General features: G+C 35.7%; 1 protein-coding gene across 11 annotated transcripts in view; it reads right to left on the bottom strand.

The window, feature by feature from the left end:
• ATM (ATM serine/threonine kinase) overlaps positions 1-20,301 on the bottom strand; it is a 128,338-nt gene that overhangs the window by 30,571 nt on the left and 77,466 nt on the right. For all 11 annotated transcript variants that reach the window (XM_036324489.1, XM_036324494.1, XM_036324488.1 and 8 more), the window contains 9 exons: positions 18,427-18,604; positions 14,054-14,141; positions 10,791-10,946; positions 7,038-7,125; positions 5,104-5,192; positions 4,903-5,005; positions 3,571-3,719; positions 1,874-1,978; positions 301-420 (listed from right to left, as the gene is read on the bottom strand). In XM_036324489.1, the coding sequence (XP_036180382.1) occupies positions 301-420; positions 1,874-1,978; positions 3,571-3,719; positions 4,903-5,005; positions 5,104-5,192; positions 7,038-7,125; positions 10,791-10,946; positions 14,054-14,141; positions 18,427-18,604 (1,076 nt within the window). The remainder of the gene's footprint in view (positions 1-300; positions 421-1,873; positions 1,979-3,570; positions 3,720-4,902; positions 5,006-5,103; positions 5,193-7,037; positions 7,126-10,790; positions 10,947-14,053; positions 14,142-18,426; positions 18,605-20,301) is intronic.

The following is a 20,301-nucleotide window of genomic DNA, read 5'->3' as shown; positions in this document are numbered from 1 at the left end:
TCCACAGAAGGGAGAATAATATGCTGTAGCAAAAAACATGAGGAAACACTTCCACCTGGGGTAGAAAAGAGAACACGAAGTAAAGAGGAAAGCATCTAATACTAAATTTTAAAGACTTGAATTTTTACTTTCATTATTTTTGAAAATGTTGATTTGAATAAGAGTACAGTTCACTAGACTAATCAATTTACAACTTGATGAAAGGAAAGAAACAAACCTACTGCTGGTCTCTATTTTTTAAAGTCACAGCTGGAAACAAAAACACCACTGATGAGGAATGCAGTCGTACGAGTCACTTACCTTGAGAAAAGCTCCCCAATGCTTTCGAGCTCTCCAATGGCCTGCAATCTGCTAAGTGTGGGGTAGAGTGAATACACAGACTCCAGGCTGCCCTTACACAACTCTTCCACTTCTTTTACTCTAGTGGCAGAACAGACAAGACAATGAAAAAACTAGGAAGAGGTTTTCAGGAAGATAAAAGTTCTCATCCTAGGCTTCAATTTTGATCTAATAATAAATAATATTCACTAGCACTGGCCTAATGCAGTGAAAACAAAGTAAGTCTGTTTGAATCGGACAGGCCTAGATCTAAATCTCAGCGCTGCCACGTATGGCTGGAAAACTGGGCACATACTGGTTTCCTCTGAATCTAAGCTTTTCTCTTCCAGAATTATTTTGAACATCAGAGTATATATATACATAAAAAAGCCTAAGTGGCTAGAACATAATAAGCACCTAAATGGTAACAATATTATTTCTGTAACAAAATACAGGATTTAATAGGTAACTAGCTATTATTAAACAAAAAACAATGTTACACTTGTTTGGTCTGTAATAGGTTAAGTACTTTAATGTGCAATGTCTCATTTGTGCCCCATAACAAGACTGAAGTATTGACTTTACTTAAAAAACACTACAACAGGTATATTCCATACAAACTACTAAAGGAGGTAAGATTAAAACTCTTAGTGAACTGGTCAAGGAAGAAAACAAAAGGAGTGGCAATCAACAAATCTTTCTTGAGAGTTCAGCATAAAAAAATTGGACTTGCTGAAACCGGTTTGGCTCAGTGGATAGAGCGTCGGCCTGCGGACTGAAAGGTCCCAGGTTCGATTCCGGTCAAGGGCATGTACCTGGGTTGCGGGCACATCCCCAGTGGGAGATGTGCAGGAGGCAGCTGATCGATGTTTCTCTCTCATCGATGTTTCTGACTCTCTATCTCTCTCCCTTCCTCTCTGTAAAAAATCAATAAAATATATTTTTTAAAAAAAAATTGGACTTGGGGTCGCAAAGGGAATTGTTTTTAAAGGAAAGAGCATGTTTGAACTACATAAACAAAGAAAAATGTATTACATAAGAAAAAAAATGTAACAATATATGTAAGCACCTAGCATCTGAGCATGCTCCTACATTTAAAACAAAAATAAAAACACCGTAATATATTTGACAAATGTGCATTAAAGAATTCTCTAACATAATATTGAAAAAACAAAGAATACTTTTTCAAGATACAGAAAACAATTAAGGTAGGCACACCCACAATTCGCATACCAATTTGCTTGCAGAAGATAAAACTCTTCTGAGCACTCATTTCTCAGATGTCCAAAAGGCAGGGAACTGCTAAACCCTGGATGTTGTTCCCATCCCCCATTTGCATTGTTTGAGTTTCAACACTAATTCGCACGAATGTTTATTACACAGGGAAGTGTTTTTTGAGAGGAGGGCAGAAATGACAAAGAAACAACTTGACTATAGCCACCAAGCTCTTATCCCTTCACCAGTACAAATCCTTACATTGAAATCATTTGTCAAGTTTTCAGAAAAAAAGCCATGACATTGAATGTTAAAATACTATAACTTCTTTTTATAATACCTGGCATATTTGAGACTTTCATAAAATGTGGAGAATTCTCTATCTCTCAGAGACTGCAAAGCATTGTACAATGATTCGTGGTAACTGGTTCCTTCTATTCCTTTGCTGTAATTTTAAAAATAAAAGAAAAAATACATTTAAAAACAGAACCTTAAGATATGCATGTATAATTCCATCAAGAGACACAATTTTAAAACTAAAATTAAGATTTCTCCATTATAAAAAGCATTTCTAGAAATTTCAGTTAAGAAATACAAAAAATTTGGTCATTTAAATTCTTTAAGCAGAAAAAATGTCTCTCACATACTGTGCGGGATTCTAAATATGCTATATTTTCACTTTTTTATTCATTAAACACCAACTATGTGCCAGGCACTAAGTACCAGGTTTAGATGCAAAGTCAGATCAGATTCATTTTCATGGAATTTATGTTCCAGTTTGGAGAAGATAGACAATAAATAAGAAAAATATAAGGTAGTGATAAGGGACATGCAGAGAATTAAAACAGAGTAACAAAACAGAATCTGTTTTAGAATGGGTAGTCAAGAAAGGTGCCTCCGAGATGTGATATTATTAAACTAAAATCTGAATGACAAGAAGCCACACACATGGTAACGGGGAAAAAGAAGATACATGTAAGGCCTTTAGGTAGAAACAGCTTGGCCTGATGAAAAAATAGAAAAGACCTTTGTGGCTGAAATAGAGGGGGCAAAAGAAGAACAGTATATGGTGACTTATATAAGTAGGCAGGAACAAGCTCACAGACTATAATGTTTTAAAAATATGAAAGTAGCCCTAGCTGGTTTGGCTCAGTGGATGAAGCGTCAGCCTGTAGACGGAAGGGTCCCAGGTTCGATTCCGGTCAAGGGCATGTACCTTGGTTGCATCACATCCCCAGTAGGGGGCATGCAGGAGGCAGCTGATCAATGTTTCTTGCTTATCAATGTTTCTAGCTCTCTATCCCTCTCCCTTCCTCTCTGTAAAAAAAAAATCAATAAAATTTTTTTTTTTAAATGAAAGTATATCTCTAATTTTATAGTAATCTAATAGTTTGAAATTGGAAAGAAATGCCCATTAGTAAAAAAACAAAAAACAAAAAAAACTTCTATGAAGTCAGTTAAACATACAGTTAATATAATTTAATTTTTTGTTGTTTACCTCATCAAAAGACTTTTTAACATAGATATAAAATGGTTTATTAATTAGGTATTTGGCTTTTCATTCAGAAAATGAGGTGATCCTACAAATATTATCGTCCTGTGTTAGTAATTTAGCAGTATATTTTGATAAAAAAAATATTTCCTAAATAAAGGTAAATAGTCTTTTGTATACATCCAGTCAATAACATATTAACTAAAATGTTTGCAGCAGGGAGCGGGGAGGGAAATAGATATATTTTTCTTTGGATTTATAAATATAAGTGAGAAGATTCTCATGAGAAAATACTTTTTATATTTCTATTTTCAAATATACTTGGGGGTAGGGGTAGAGATGCCTTAATGGAAGAGAGTGAAATTCAAGTCTAGGTACATCAACTGCTTATTGCTATCTTATTTAAGCATGTAGGTATATCTTCAGCTTGCAAGATCTCAAAAACATAAAAACAGAAATCCTGTTATATTCATAGAGCAATATTTTAAAAGTGTATTGTTTATAAATAGAGAAATGATGATTAAAAATGTCAGAGTTCTTCTTACTTAACAGAAATGCCGTGGTCCCATTGCATATTCCTCCATGCTGCTTGGTAATGAAGTTCCTGTAGTTCAGCACACCACTCTTTATTTTCATCATCTAATCCTTTTAAGTAGACAGAAAGAATATGACAGAGTCCCAAATTCTGCAAGGCCTGAGCAGGAGTTTAAAGAAAAAAGTAAGTAATCAAAGATAACAGAAAACTAGAAATAAAATATAACAATCAAACACGCAAAGTAACTTTTAAAAAAGTTTAGTAGTGAACAATATTTCATTTAAAATTCTGAAGTAATGGTAGCTATGTTCCCCCAAAACACAGAGATCAAGCTCAAAGGACTCTAATACCTGATGGAAGAATGGTTAAGGAATAGTAGCCAGTAACAGAAATGATACCTTCTGGAACCAGCTCTAATGCAAACTATTAGAAATAGTTTACATGAGATTTTCCAGGTGGACTTAATTCATTACCTAGCACACTGTACACCAACCATGTCAAGCATGTGGCCCACAATGAGTATTTTTGCAGCCCAGCCAATATAATGGTATGCAAGAAATGTTTTAATAAAAATTTTGTAACTTAATTTTTACAATATCCTGTTATACATAATTATTAATAACGAACTATAACGTTCGCTAATGACCGATTACTATAATCGTGTTGCATTCATTTCCCTTACACGCCTTACACACAGGCGCACCATTTCTCTCCACTAATACTAGCAGCGAATATTTTAGCAGCTGATTGCCACGTCATTAGTCTTGGACTGACTTGTTTGGTGTGTGCAACAGGAAATATTTCACTTTTGGAGAACAAGAAAAATAGGTTTATTTGCATTAAGCTTATTAATTTATGCAGTTATTCAGTGTCTGATAACTTAATGTTCAAGAAAAAATATTAATTTTTATTAAAATGTTCTATTATTTTATGTTAATGATTACTCATTTATTTCAGTCCTTTGTCTTTAGCATGTCTCTATCGAAATAAACCTATGTTTCTATGAAAATTGAAGTTGTTTTTTTTTTGCGGCCCACATAAACTTAAACCTTATTTGACCCGTGTTAGCCTTTGAGTTTGACATGTTGGCTGTACACAGTCAAGAAATACCTCCTAATATTAGCTAACAAGATTATCATCAACACTATCTTTTAGATCAGTGACCTGTCTTATTTACCTGTGCATCCCTCTGACATTTTAGCCCAATGCCTGAAAAAACACATAATTTCAGTCTTACACCTAGAATTTATCGGGCTATATAAATATTCCACTGACACACTGAAATCATCCCAGCACTGCACTTTTAGTGCTTTACTAAAGCAGGAAAAAAAAAAAAAAATACCTGAATGATCCCCGCCTGGCGGGTTGGCGAAGAGATTGCTGTCTCAAGGTCATATGTTACTAGGGCTTTCTCCCACATTGCTTCATGTTCATATGTTCGTAGTCTATAATTAAAGATTTCAAAATACCTTTGAGTTCTACATGTATGTGACTCCTTTACAAACAGAATTATAATACCATTACCTAGAAAAATGCAATTTACCTAGTAAGGGGTTGTAGCATTTTCCCTCCGCCACAGCCATACAGACTGTCTGGCTCCCCTATGCTTCTGTAGATTTCTAAGAGCAGATCCTAAAAACATGGAAACAACAAAAAATGAAGAGGAAAACTATCACTTTATGAATTTAGCAAATTGGAAGTTCACCAACATGTAAATCTCAACTATAAATGCTATATTATAAAATAAAATATGATATTAATTTGGATTAGGAACACAAAAAGATCCCAGATAACCGAATGACAATGTAAATTAATACCTGAGAAGAGTTCCTCACAATTTAATGAATTAGATAAGAAATAAATCCCAACTGACTAGGCTTTTAAAACATGCAAAAATAATCATTAAAAACACACACCAAATAATCCTGACAATAGCTAAAACTGTTGATGGGGAAATGATATTCTGAAGCAAAGTCTGATTCTTGAAAATGGAATTTAGTTTAAAAAAAAGCACAAACTCAAATCTGCATTATGTTATAATTGGTAAAATTTGATATGGATAAAGAAGAAGTTTGATGACTCAAATCTTTGCTGTGAAATTTACACAGGAAAAAGACAATTATTTAAAATAATCTCAATAAAATAAAAATTAAAATTGAAAAAGTAAGAAACTGTATTCCATAGGAAATCGACAAAGCAATTTAACTGCCTAAAAGGTGCTTGCTTTAAAGGATACTGCTTAAATAAAAATTCATTGATATTGGCATCACTGTGTAATTGTAATTAAACTGTTTCTATTCATAAACATGAATTCAAGTCTCAGTGTTAAAACATTTAGTATTTAAGCCTAGCACAGTGCTTGGAACACAAAAAATATTCCAAAAACTAAGTAAAAGAGGATAAGAGAATAAAGAAGCAAATAGGGAAGGAGAAAAATTGGGAGCATAGAATTTTATAAAGGTAGATAGAACATATTTCAAGCAAGGCATGGTTGATGGTGCCAAGTGTTAATGAAATGTTAAGAAACATGTTGAATGAAAGATGACTTAGTAACATGAAGTTTACAGGTGCCATTAGCAAGTGCAACTTCAGTGGAGAGAGTGGAAGGAGAGGAAATGGAGGCACCAACTATAGAGAACTTTTTCACAAAGGTTTGCTGTGAAGGGAAGGGAGAAAAAGGTGACACATACACAAAAAGACATAGGGACTAGAAAAATGATTTTGAATTAGTTTGCAGAAAAATGATTTTAATAGGAAAAGTTTGATATGTTGAGAGAGGGCACAGCACAATAATTTTTGTTTTTTTTTAAAAAAGAGTGGTTGAAAAACAAAGCACAGGAAGAAGGATTAGTCTGCCGACAGAAGGAGAAACCATTTCTCTACAATGGGAGCAGATGCAGGGAGATTTCTATGATAGTAGGTTGTGGTGGGATTTCCTGTCTATGTCACCCGTTTTCTCCAGAAGTAGGAGGAAAGCTAAAGCTAAAACAAAAGCAAAGCAGAAAAGATCAGAGAAGTTGAAATTGTCATTTTAGAGAAACAAATTGACCTCAGAAATTCAGTGAGAACAGGCCAATTTAAGAGTAGATATTAAGAAATGTACTGAAGGCCTGAGATGTGACCAATAAATAAGTAAACCAATAAATATGTAATTATATATGTTAAGTACTATAAGGAAAATGAAAAATACATGGTATCAATTACCTTATGATATAGGTTTTACATCAATCTTTCCAATAAAGGAACTCAAGGTTAGAAAGGTTAAGTAATTGGTGCAAGACTATACAACTTAGTGGTAGAGTCAGGATTAGAACTCAAATTTTCTACTCCAAGGCCTAAGCTTCAAACCATGAATTTATGTACATGACAGTCCAAACTTCAGTTTGAAAATCAAATTATATCTATACAGTCTCTATAACAAAATAATATGAAGTATAAAATAAATATTATCACAAATAGTAGGCCTATAACATTTACCTGTAAACTTATTCCAGTTTCTTCTTTACTTTTTTCACTCAAGCTAGAAATGGTTGTGCTTTGGCTTCCCTCTTCAAATACGAGATTTCTGTTGGTCACAGGACACATATTTTAATGAGATGCTTGTGAATGCATAGACTATAGACTTTGATGGAAAAAATAACAATGGTCACAAATAAAACATAGTAAACCATTTATACCTTAAAACATAGTATTACTTAGGCCTAGAATGAAAAACAAATTTGTGAATATTAATTTTTCAATGAGAATTACATTTTAATGGCAATGTTATGTATGGAAAGGCTACATGCCAAAAATGCTTATTTATATAAACAGGCCTGTTTAAAAATAGAGTAGCTGCCACCCAATTCAGTTCCCAACTGTTCTGCCAGTATTTTTACCTAAAGTTCAACCTCATTAATAATCACAGGCACACAAATTAAGATCACACTAAAACACCACTTAGACCGGATAAATGGGCAAAAGTTAAGACGTCTGATAATACTGTGTTGAGAAACCTATACCCACGATTATAAACCTAATAAGTAGTACTAAGGATTAGAACTCAGATTTGTCTCCTCCAAGGCCTTAGCTTTAAAACCATGCATTTATATGTGATATTCAGTCCTATAAATAATTTCAATTCCAATATCATGCCACATACACAGTGCCTATAAAATACTATCATATGTGACAGCACCTCTATTATTTACCTCTAAACTTATTTCAGTTTCTTCTTTACTTTTTCCATCCAGACTAGATATAGTACTTTGGCTCCTTTCTTCAAATGTAAGGCTCCCTATTTATCCACTTCTCACGAATTACATTTCTGAGAAGCATGCAAATTGTTATAACCACTTGACACTATCTTATAAGGTTAAAATTTACATACCCTGCGACCTAGTAATTCTACACTTAGCTATCTCTCAGTGACAGGGGAATGGGTAAATTAATTGTGGCATATTCTCCCACTGGTACACTATATGGCAGTGACAAATTGATGAACTACAGCAACACACAACATAAACAAATCTTACAAAAATATTAAATGAAAAATCAAGCTATAGAAAAATACACATAATTTCTTATAAAGCTCAAAAATAAGGAAAACTGCAATATATTTATGAGCTCATACTCACATAACAATATCATCTAAGCAAATGATAAACACAAGACAGAAGATAACATTTGTATCTTGGAGGAAGCACAGAGGGATGGGGCAGAGACCACTCATTAATATAATGGTGCTGACAACATTCTATTTTGCTTTATAACCCTTATACATAGATACTGCATATATTTCCTTATTGGCAAGTCATACAGAAAAAAGTCAGTTTTTAGAGAAGAAATCTGGAAAGTAGGAAAGATATTAGAGAGTATGATTCTAGTCTACGGCTGTCATTCATCCAGGCACACGGAGTTTCAGGACTTCTGTCAGGAACCTTAAAATGACTGAGGGTGCGAACTAATAACACCTATTGTCTAAATAAATCCTGTCTGAAAACGTTTTGGCTTTTAAAAAAGAATATGAATACTAAACGTTGAAATCTCACTATTTTCTCAGGAGCAAGTTACAAGTAAGTAAAACTTCATATGTACTTTTTGGAATAGCTAGTATGGAGGTATTTTGATATTAAATAACAAATAGAAAATTTAAGAGAGCAATTCACTTCTTGGACCCAACAGTGTGTAAACTATGGATTTGTTTTTTGCTCACAATTATGCTTTCCCTGATCACTTTAAATTTACAAAGTCTTAGTTCACCTGAGCTACTGAACAAAACTGGCAATCCCTACATTTTACACACTTCCTATCTCTGTTTGCACTCCCCCTCCCATTGGGCATCAGGAAAAAAAAATCAAAACCAGACCATGAAAGCAAACAGCAAGCACAATTTATCTGTCAAGCCAAGTTTCCTAAAGTTTGCCAAAATAAAATCGAGGCACTCCTGCTTGATAGACAATTAATTTTTCAAAAAGTTGCCACATTCCATATAATTAAAGATGCTTTTACTTTTACTCAGGGAAGAGCTCAATTATACACTCCAGATTAGTAAGAAATACCATTCATTCTATGGAACCAAACTACTGAAGCACGTTTGGATTATAATTACTGCTACCAAGTATGCAGGCCCTGACTCAAGATTTTAAGATTTTAGGAATAGGCAATAATCAATTTCTTACTCAATACATACTTTAAGGACAACATGCTTAATATTGTTGTCGATAGGAAGTCTACTGTGATTGTGAACATATCCATTACATATTATACACATAATCTACATATTGTAGATTTTTTCCAGTTTTCAACTTGAAAGTAGAAATTAAATACCAAACCAGAGAATTAAAAAAATCAGTCCAAGTCTACTAAATTAATTATGTTTGGACTAGGATCTGAATTCTGGTTGCTGATTTTTTCAGTCTAAAAAACCATACTTCTTCCAGCTTAATGGCAATCCAAAATGGAAACTAATGGATTAAAAAGCTGAGGTACAGCTATACAATGGAATACTACACAGCTATAAAAAAGAAAGAACTTTTACCATTTGCAACAACATGGATGGAACTAGAGAGCATTATGCTAAGTGAAGTAAGCCAGTCAGAGAAAGATAAATATCACATGATCTCATTCATATGTGGAATCTAATGAACAACATAAACTAATGAACAAAAATAGACCCAGAGACATAGAGACATGATCAGACTGTCAAACCTCAGAGGGTATGCAGGGGAGGTTGGAGAGAGGGGGAGAGATCAACCAATGAACTCATGTGCGTATGTGTATAACCCATGGATACAGACGGTGGGTGGTGAGGGCTTGGGGAGGAAGAGGGGTTGGAAAGTGCAATGGGCGGGGGGGTGGGGGGGAAGGGGACATATGTAATACTTTCAACAATAAGGATTTATTTTTTAAAGTAGAAATTACAAGTAGCAAGCATGAGAAATGTACCAATATTATACATATTTGCTATTTCAATTTTTAAAAAATTTATCTTTATTATTGAAAGTACTACAGATGTCCCCCTTTGACCCCTTCTAGTCAATTTTTTAATATAAGTGATTTTTGTGGTGGAAAAGTGAAGCAAACTATAAAAATAAACACTAGGCTATTTCAAATGAATGAAAATTTGAGGACAAGTGGGATTATAAACTACATTTTTCACTCTTGAACTTTCTTGGCTGTTTTGTTTCTCACTATTATCTAGGACTACACTTATTAAATTCTTATGAGAGTTCTAACTTAGAGGAAAAGCAAATTAAAGTATTAGAAATTCAGGTAGGTAACAAACACAGCAATGAAAGTGATGTAGTTACAGAAAAAAAAATCAGTAACATTATTTCACAATCAACAAGTAAAATAGATCTTGATTAAGCTGAGGGAATAGTAGTAAACTTACTTTAACTGAAATCAGGGAATCCTTCAACCATTTGAAAAATATTTATTGTTCACTTATATTAAGTTTCCAATGCCAGTTGCTATGGGAATACAGGGGGAAAGTATGGTCTCTGTCTCCCAGTAGCTCCTTGTATAATTTTTTACAATTCTTAAATAATAAACATCTCTATTTATTCCAGAACAGAATTCCTTATTTCTTTTTAAAAATATTATTATTTCTCTTTTTAAAGACAGAAAACTTCTATCTAAAATATCTTTTAAATGTGGAAGTGAGAACAGAATAAATCTTTAATATAAAACTTCATTGAAACAAAGTCAACACTAATTTTGAAAAACAAAACTTGTAAATTCCATTACCTTTTCTCTTGATCCTCCATATTTTTCTTATCTGCGTAGATTTCTGCATAGAGTAATGCTGTAAAGTGAGCAGCACAAGACTGGGCTACCTTGGCAACTTCTAGATAATTCAACTCCAGCCAGAAAGCATCATCAAACACTGTTCCTGAGGAAGATCTAAAGAAAAATTCTAAATGAAGTCATGTCCATTTCTTTAACTTCAATATTTAAAGAAAAGTATACTGACAGAAAATACAATGGAAGCACGTACTAGTTTAAAAAGAATATCACATTCAAATAACCAAGAACCACATTTTCCCAATATGTAGTCGTCCCTTGGTATTTGTGGGGGCTGGTTCCAGGACCCCAGGCAGATACCAAGGTTCACAGATGCTCACGTACCTAATATAACATGGCGCAGTATTTGCATTCCTGTATACTTTAAATCATGTCTAGATCACTAAAATATCTAACACAATGTAAATGCTATATGAATCACTGTTATACAGTATTGTTTATGGAATAATGACAAAGAAAAAAGTCTGTACATGTTCAGTACAGATGCAACCATCATGGCCTTACTACATATGACATATGAGCAACGAGGGAAATTTCTTTTTTCGAGTATTTTTGATCTGCAGTTGGTTGAATATGTGGATGTGGAACTTGTAGATGGGCACTCATGGGTATGAAGGGCCGACTGTATCTATAAACAACTAAGATAACATGGCTGAAGAGCCCTATGTGTCAGCCTCTTTGGATCAGACACCCTTAGAAAATCTGATGAAAGCTGTGGTCTATCATCCTATACAAACTTAGGGTTCATACTTCCCCTCCACCAAGGGCTATCTGGACCATAAGCTAAGAATAAGCTACACAGAATAACAACACATACACAAATCTTTTAAATGGCCAATTTAATAAAAAATTATTTATTTTTTCTAAGTCACAGTTACACGTCCTTCCTGTCTGCAGTTCATTTTCTCCTGAGTTTTTTTGTCTAGGTTGAGTTATGCAATAAAAACCTTCCACTGTGGTAACAGTGGGCCAGAACTGGACAGGATCACAGATATTACCTTTTCTAAACGAACATTATAGAGATGTGACATGGTTAAGAACTCTGGATTTAGAGTAGGATACAGCTAGGTTCCAATCCAGCTGGATCGCCTACTACAAACTATCATCTCCAGCAACTTAACTGCTTAAGCCTCAGTTTCCTCATCTATAAAACCTGGGAACAATATATGTCTCTGAGAATAGTTGCAGTGAGTAAATAATGCTTATAAGGCTAATAATAAAGTGCCTATTATACAGTCAACATTTAATGATAGCTCTTCTGAGGAACTTGAAGTTCAGAGATCACAAAGTTTCAAAGTATCAGGCTTGGACTTGAACTCAGGTCCCTTACTTACCCTTTAGTCTATGTCTCATTCATAATCTCTCAAGGAATCTTCTTTAGTCTTATTCAGAGTTAAAACTGAATATTAAGAATTTTTAACTTCTCCCGAGGCTTACGACTGTAAACCCCATTCTACTTTGATGATAAACCTGGAATTAATGATTCGAAGGTGAAACTGCCTCCCACTACCAAGAAAAGAGATGCTTCTGGCAATAGTTAGAGCTTCTTAAGGGTTTTCTCAGAATAGAATCTGTTACAAAGCAGTCAGGTGAATCAGTAACTTTCTCACTAGAAACGAAGACACTGAAAGACCTAACACAACACTTCTTCTTCTAAAAAGGGAGTAGAATGGTATGAGGAGGACACAGAGGAATTTATTTTATTTTTTTGTTAATCCGCATCCAAGGATATTTTCTCCATTGATCTTTAGAGAGAGTGAAAAAGAGGGAGGGGGAAAGTGGGAGAGAGAGAGAGGGAGAAGAAAACAAAACAAAACGTGTGTGTGTGTGTGTGTGTGTGTCAGGGATCAAGCCTGCACCCTGACCAGGAATGAAACCAGAGACCCTTTGGTGCATGTGCCGACGTTCCAACCACTGAACACCACCAGCCAGGGCCAGAGGAATTAATTTTTAAGATATAAATGCATTTAGGTTAAACATAACTTTTCACTTTTCTCCCACATCTTCCTCCCATCTTTAATCAACTACTGCCATAACCACATGAGACATCAATTCCTACCTACTTAAGTTATAGGCCTACTACATTATTTTTTCAAAGTTCAGGTTAATTCTAGAGCAGTCAGATGACTGACTCACTCCAGCAATTCCTGTATTCACTGTTAATCTCATGAGAAATAATAGGGAGAACGATATGGTATTGTAGGTTAGCTCAGTTGGTTAGACTATGGTCCTAATGTGCCAAGGTTGCGGGTTCAATCCCCGGTCAGGGCACACACAGGAGGCAACCAATGAATGAATGGGTGGAACAACAAATCAATGTTTCTCTCTCTCTTTCTCCCTTCCTGTCTCTCTGAAATAAAAAAAAATTAAAAACAAAAAGATATTACATTGTAAAACAACTGATCAGAATCAAGAAAATAAACACAGCCATTGCAGAGTGTATAGAACCATTGATTTTGAGGACCATAATACACAGTAAAGTGATAAAGATTATGGCTGGGGGGGAGGGGTCTATGGGAGGAGCTAAAGCTTATGAGAGGAGTTCTCGCACTCTATGCCATAGCAAGAACCCTACAGGAAGAACTTTATGCTTACAATAAAGCTCGATGGTGGTAACTACCCCTCCCTTAACTTCCTTTTTCCCTTCTATAAATACCTCTCTATCTTGCACCCTGTGCAGGGTGTACAAGTGGTTTGTCATGTCTGCATGCACTGAGTTGCAACCCTTCAACCCTACATTTTTACAAAATAAATCCTTTTTTTGTGACAAAACACTTAGTAGATACTGTTTTTCCATGGACAAAAGAAACATAAAGGAGACTTTGACATAACTCTAGTTACTTTTATGAGTTATAAAAAAGAAAAGTAAAAAGTTAAAAGTAATGCAACCCAAAGTAACCTGGAAAATAACTTACTCCTTCCCCATCACTTTATAGATGAAATAAACTGAAGCCTCAAAAGGGTGCATGATTTAGCAAAGATAACACTGTCACTGACAGGACTAGAATTCAGAGTTCCTGACACTGATTTACTAGTAACCAAAGTACTACCCTAAACAGGAATTATTACAACAGATATAAGCGTAACACAAATTAAATACAGCTCCTTGCAACCAGATCACTTCAAATAATCATGTTAAAATGCAGCCAAGGTAGCAAGTTACACTTCCAAATCCCCAAACTCAAGGAGCAATATTCATTACTTACTTCTTTTGTCTCCTCAGGTAGTCCACAACAGCAAGCATTGTTCTTTGTGATCTTTTATCCAAGCAACATCGGGAAAAGTGCTCTGGCTCTGGCAAACAAAAATACTCCTCTCAGTCCCAGGCGGACTGCTTAAGCACATTCTTGTTTTGGTTGGTGTATCTGCCTCTCAACACCAGTGGTTCCCACCCTGCTTGTGGCCATGACCCCCACCTAAGCATCTCTAAAATCCTATGCCCCGCCCCCCCCCACGACACATAATTCTTATTATTCAAAAAGTGAACTCCTATTCATGTGGAGGAAGACTAAAAGGCCATTAACTTGGTCTAAACAAGCTTCCAAAGAACATGGCATCCACGAAAGAGAAAAGTAAAAGAACGAAAAGGACAGCTGAAGTACTGAGGAAGAAATCACTAAAAAATTGTTAAAAAAAAAAAAAAGAAGTGATATGAAAAAATAGCAAGTTTCAAAACGTTTAATAGAGAACCAAAATGCATAAATATGTCACATATTTATATACTGTATATGAAGCCCCTAGAATCATAAGAAAGCAAAAAATTCACTATTAATAGCTCATTCTCGAATTGCCCCTTTAAAAATCAAATTGCCCCCCTCTGAGGCTTGTGCCCCATGTTGGGAACCACTGCTCTACACTATCAAAGGTTCTGTGGGCAGAAATTAGCACAAAATTGTTTCTTAATAAATACGAATTAATAAATGGAATTTAATGGCTTTCTTTTTCTTTTAAAAGAAACTATTGTGCTTAATATAACTGAGAAATTAATTATAATTTTATTTCTGAAGGGGTCTAATTCAACAAATATTTATCTAGGATCTTTTATGTACTAGGTACAGTATGTAACTATGAATAAGACAAATTCTGACCACCTAGAACCCACTAATTAGCCTGAGAGATTCTTTTTGTTGTTGTCATTAATCCTCACGTGAGGATATTTTCCTTTTCTTAAAAAAAATTACACACACACACACACACACACATATTATTTCAGAGAGGAAGGGAGAGGGAGAGAGAAATATCAATGATGAGAATCATCTATTGGCTGCCTCCTGCACACCCTTTACTAGGGATTGAGCCCACAACCTGGGCTTGTGCCCTCATCAAGAATCAAACCATGAGCTCCTGGTTCATAGGTCGACACTCAACCACTGAGCACACCAGCAGGACTAAGGATATTTTTTCCACAGCCTTTTGGAGAGTGGAAGGGAAGGAGGCAGGAGAAGAGAGAGGGAGAGCAGGAGAGAGAAAGAGAGAGAAACACTGATGTGAGAGACATCAATTGGCTGCCTCCTGCACGTGCCTGGGCCGGGCCAGATTAAACCTGCACCTGAGGTATGTGCCCTTGACTGAGAATCGAACCAGAGACCCTTTGGTGCAACAAGCCGATGCTCTGAGAAACAGTGGCCAGGGCAGAGAGTCTTAATTCAATAAATACTACGTATGATAGGAAAAGTTTAGAATACTGTAGAGGAGTATAGAAAGGAAGGCAATCTCAATGAGAAAAGTTTCACAGCAAAAGAGAGATCTGGGCCTTAGCCGGTTTGACTCAGTGGATAGAGTGTAAGCCTGGGGACTAAAGGGTCCTGGGTTTGATTCCGGTCAAGGGAACATGCCTGGGTTGTGGGCTCGATCCCCAGTAGGGGGCATGCAGGAGGCAGCCGATCAATGATTCTCTCTCATCATTTATGTTTCTCTCTCTCTCTCTCCCTCTCCCTTCCTCTCTGAAATCAATAAAAAGAAAATATTTTTAAAAGTGAGATCTGAAAGAACAGTAAGGGTCCAGCAGAAGAGGAAAGGGATGGTGTTCCAGGCAGTAGTGATACTACCTGAAATGGCTGGAACAAGAAAGAACTTAGAGAATTTAGGAAAATATTTTCAATATGGCTAAACCACAGAGATGTAAAGCAGTAAGGACATTGGGACAGAAAAATAGATGGACTAAAGTTATTTATAACAGAATTGGCAGGATTTCATAGTCAGATGAGACATGTGAGAAAGATTTCTGGCTTGGGCAAGTGCATGCCTGCCATCACTGAAGAGGTACGCAGTAAAAGACGTAGGCTGGGAAGAGAATGGAGGCAAGTTTATTTTCAGACAGTTATGTATGAGATGCATATGGGACATTCAAGTGAAGGCAGTGATATCAGAAAAGATAAACCATTTAATTGGACAGAAATCCATATTTACTTTCCTTTTCAGTAATAAAATTTTATGTGTCAAGTTTAAATGTTCAGTTAAGGCAATGAAAATATTGGCACTCTACAAAGACATAAAACTGGCTGATTTTGCCTTTGAATGCTTGTAGCATAAATATGTATGCACAAATGATAAACATGAAAAAAAAAAGGCTTGGCCATATTCATGATAATAAATTGTCAGGTTATCAAAGGCAGTGGTTATATTAAATTTGGTAGAAAATAAAACTGTTTTTAATACTGCTTTAAATTACATAATGTTTAAAGTTTAAATGCTTACTGGTAACTGTGAGTTACTTATACCTATATTTCTCAAATTAAGAAAAGGAGACATAGTCTAAACAGTTTGTGAAATGTCCATGAGAATTTTAAGACTTTCATTACAATGACCTAAAAAAATATAAGCATATTCTGGATCATTTACATGACCAACTTATAATCCAGTATGACCACAGAATGGGCATCCATACTTATGTTTATAATGATATTGTTTCAAATAGATATGTAATTGCTGTTAGCCAAAAGAAAAGCATACACATAAAACTTAAGCAGAGCAAAGCGAAGTCTAAATGACATCACGGTCATGTCAAATTAAAGTTGTGATAGTAAAAGTTAAAGAAACAACTGAGAGAGCTGAGTAATCATGACCATGCCAAAGTCACTAGTCAAGGTGGGGAAGAGCAATTTAGTTGTAGCAAATATCACATTATATTAATACTTTTCTTATAATTGTATTGGTCTTAAAGTACAATAAGTGACTTTGTACCTAGTTTTATGTTGCATATACCATATATTAATACAATATATTAAAGATAAGTTAACATCATAGATCTATGCAATTCTTTTTCTTTTCTTTTTAATTTAAGTTTGAAAAACTGACCGATAATGAGCCCTCAACTTGCATGCATCTCTCTCCCCCCCACACACACATATATGTATGTATATATGTATGTGTGTGTGGTGTGTGTGTGTGTGTGTGTGTGTGTGTGTATATATATATATATATATATATATATATATATATATATATATATATATGTATATATACCCAATTCGTGATGGAATTTCTCCTGCTATGAGCTCTTAGCATGAGAAGCACTTAGAGAGCATGGAAGGAAATGTAGGTTATAAAAGTAAATAAAGTAAAACCCAATTTTTGTTTTAAAAAGCTGGAAGGACACATACCAAATGTTAACTGTTGTTATCCTAGATTATAGCATTATGGGTAATCTTTTAAACTTATGTTCTGTTTCTGTACTTTCCACAATAAAGATGATTTTGTAATAAAAAAGGCTGCTTTTAAAAAAAATGCTTCAGGCCAAAACCGGTTTGGTTCAGTGGATGGAGCGTCGGCTTGCGGACTGGGAGGTCCCAGGTTCGATTCCGGTTGAGGGCATGTATCTGGGTTGAGGGCATATCCCCAGTGGGAGATGTGCAGGAGGCGGCTGATTGATGTTTCTCTCTCATCGATGTTTCTGACTATCTCTCTCCCTTCCTCTCTGTAAAAAATCAATAAAAAAAAAATTAGAGCAGTGGTTCTCAACCTTGGCTGCACATTAGAATCACCTGGGAATCTTTTTAAAATTTTGATTTCTGTGCCTCATCCTCCAGAAATTCTGTTTCTTTGTTACTAATATTGTGGTCCCACCCAATAACAAAGAAACAGAATTTCCGGAGTATGAGGCCCAGAAATCAGGATTTTAAAAAGATTCCCAGGTGATTCTAATGTGCAGCCAAGGCTGAGAACCACTGAATTACAGCTTTAATATGAAATTTCCATCACATGTCCAACACAGTCCCTATAATATCTGGCTGCACATTTGTCTGCTCTATCCAATGCTGGAATAGAGGGTGTGTCTTGTTCACATCTATACTCCCAGTGCCAAGCACATTGCTTGACACATACTGAATTCTCTGTAATTAATTAATAGCCAAAATTTAATGAGGGAATACTATCCATCAAGTGTTATCATAGGTGCTTTACATACATCATCTCATTGAAAACTTGTTACAATTGTTACCTCTATTCTATAGATGAAGAAATAGATGTGTAGAGGTTATGGAATTACACCTACAAAGAGTCTTGATGAGATTCAAACCAATCTGTCTTTCTCTAGAACCAAGACCTTAACAGTGTAAATGTGAGAGTTTTAACAGAATACCTGAATCCAAACTTGCAGGGGTCATGGATCGGTTCGTTTGTGAGGAGTATCTGAAACAGTTAGTGAAAAATCCCTGAATGTGCATAGAAAGCAGATTTCTCCATGATTCATTTGCATCTTGAAGTAAAACATCATGGATCAGGTATGGAAGCACGGTCTGACAAAAGTCAGCTTTCACCTAGAATACCCAAACACAACCAGTCAATAGGTTAAGTAAAAACAATATATTACAATTTCTTTCCATGTTACTGGCATGTAAGCTTTAAATGACAGATGAATATGCCATAACCTCAATGTACTGCTAGAAAGCATGTGTACCAGATAGTGTTTTTTAAGAAAAAAATTCAAACTAACACAGAATATCTATATAAACATATATGGTTAGTTACAATGTTAACTATTCATTTCCAGCCTAGACCACCCTATATAATAAAAGCCTAGGTGGCATCATGCCCTTGCATGATGTCGCCACAAGATGGCCGTGTGCACAGCAGAGGTGGGGCCCAGTGGCTGCTCTGCACAGTGAGGCCTGGGGGGGTCCCATGGCTCTGCACAGCGTGGAAGAGGCTGGTCCCGGTGTGTCCACCGCCTCACTCGAAGGAGGTGGATTGTGGCAGGGGAGGGCAGTTGGGGGTGATCAGGCTGGCAGGGGAGGACAGTTGGGGGCCATCAGGCCAGCAGGGGAGGGCAGTTGTGGGCCATCAGGCCAGCAGGGGAGCAGTTAGGCATCAATCAGGCCGGCAGGGGAGTGGTTAGGCATCAATCAGGCCAGCAGGGGAGTGGTTAGGGGGCAATCAGGCAGGCAGGCAGGCAGGCAGGCAAGCGGTTAGGAGCCAGCAGTCCTGGATTGTGAGAGGGATGTCCCAGATTGGAGAGGGTGCAGGCTGGGTTGAGGGACAACCCCCACTGTGCATGAATTTCGTGCACCAGGCCTCTAGTTTGCATATAATGAAACAGAATATTGCTTACAAATGAAATTATGTCACTACTATAAGTTGAAAAGTGTTACTAATAACAGCAAGTTCTCTAATTTAATGTAAGGAAAAATGGAGATCAATGTTTATGAGAAAAGTTGAAAATCTGATTTTTGCACATTTTCTGTACTTAGTGAAGAGCTACAACAGCGATGTTAAAATGTTTATTTTTTTAAATAAATCCAAATTTCTGGGTATAAAATTTGGGTACTTATTTTTGGTATACTCCAGAGTGTAGAAAAGTGTTTTAATATGTCTGGTATATTAAAACAGTGCTCAATCTTATTTTTGCAAAGATACCATCTTCTTATATTCATTACAGGCCACACACATAAGACAAATTGTAGATGAACAATTTCCTTGTTAAACTAAAGTCAAAATGCCAATTTTGGAAACAGAGAATTTAAGGAACCAGGAATTGAAGTATACATAACTGTGTATTTGGAGCATTTTATCTTCTGGCCAAAGTTAGAATTTTATAAAAATCTTAGGTTCACTGATGAGAAGTGAGCTGTGTGTGTGGGCACAGGATCTCACTCTGCTGGCCTGGTGTGAGTGCAGTGCAGTGCAGTACTGCAGATGGAGATTTATTAACTGTAAGAAACAAGGACCGCCTTTTAAACTGCTTTTACCAAAATATTCACTTCTCTACCAGTTATCTGTGATTGGTGGATGTTTGACCTAGTCACAGTTTATTTCACATTTCTGTTGTATCATGCTTGGCAGAATTATAAACTAGATAGCTGTTAAAAGTCCTAGAGCACAATCATAGTGCTGTCTTGATAAAAGCATATAACAAACTTTTGTTTGACTTGGTTCGTACCTGTACTCTCTATTGAAATAAATTGTAGAGTACCTTCAAAAATAAAAAAGTAGTGCTAACTGCTACCTGCTCCCTTTT

This window comes from Myotis myotis, unplaced genomic scaffold (assembly GCF_014108235.1).
Source record: "Myotis myotis isolate mMyoMyo1 unplaced genomic scaffold, mMyoMyo1.p scaffold_m19_p_10, whole genome shotgun sequence".
Classification (NCBI taxonomy): Eukaryota; Metazoa; Chordata; class Mammalia; order Chiroptera; family Vespertilionidae; genus Myotis; species Myotis myotis.
The sequence above is the reverse complement of the archived record's forward strand: the minus strand, read 5'-3'. Positions and strand labels throughout refer to the sequence as shown.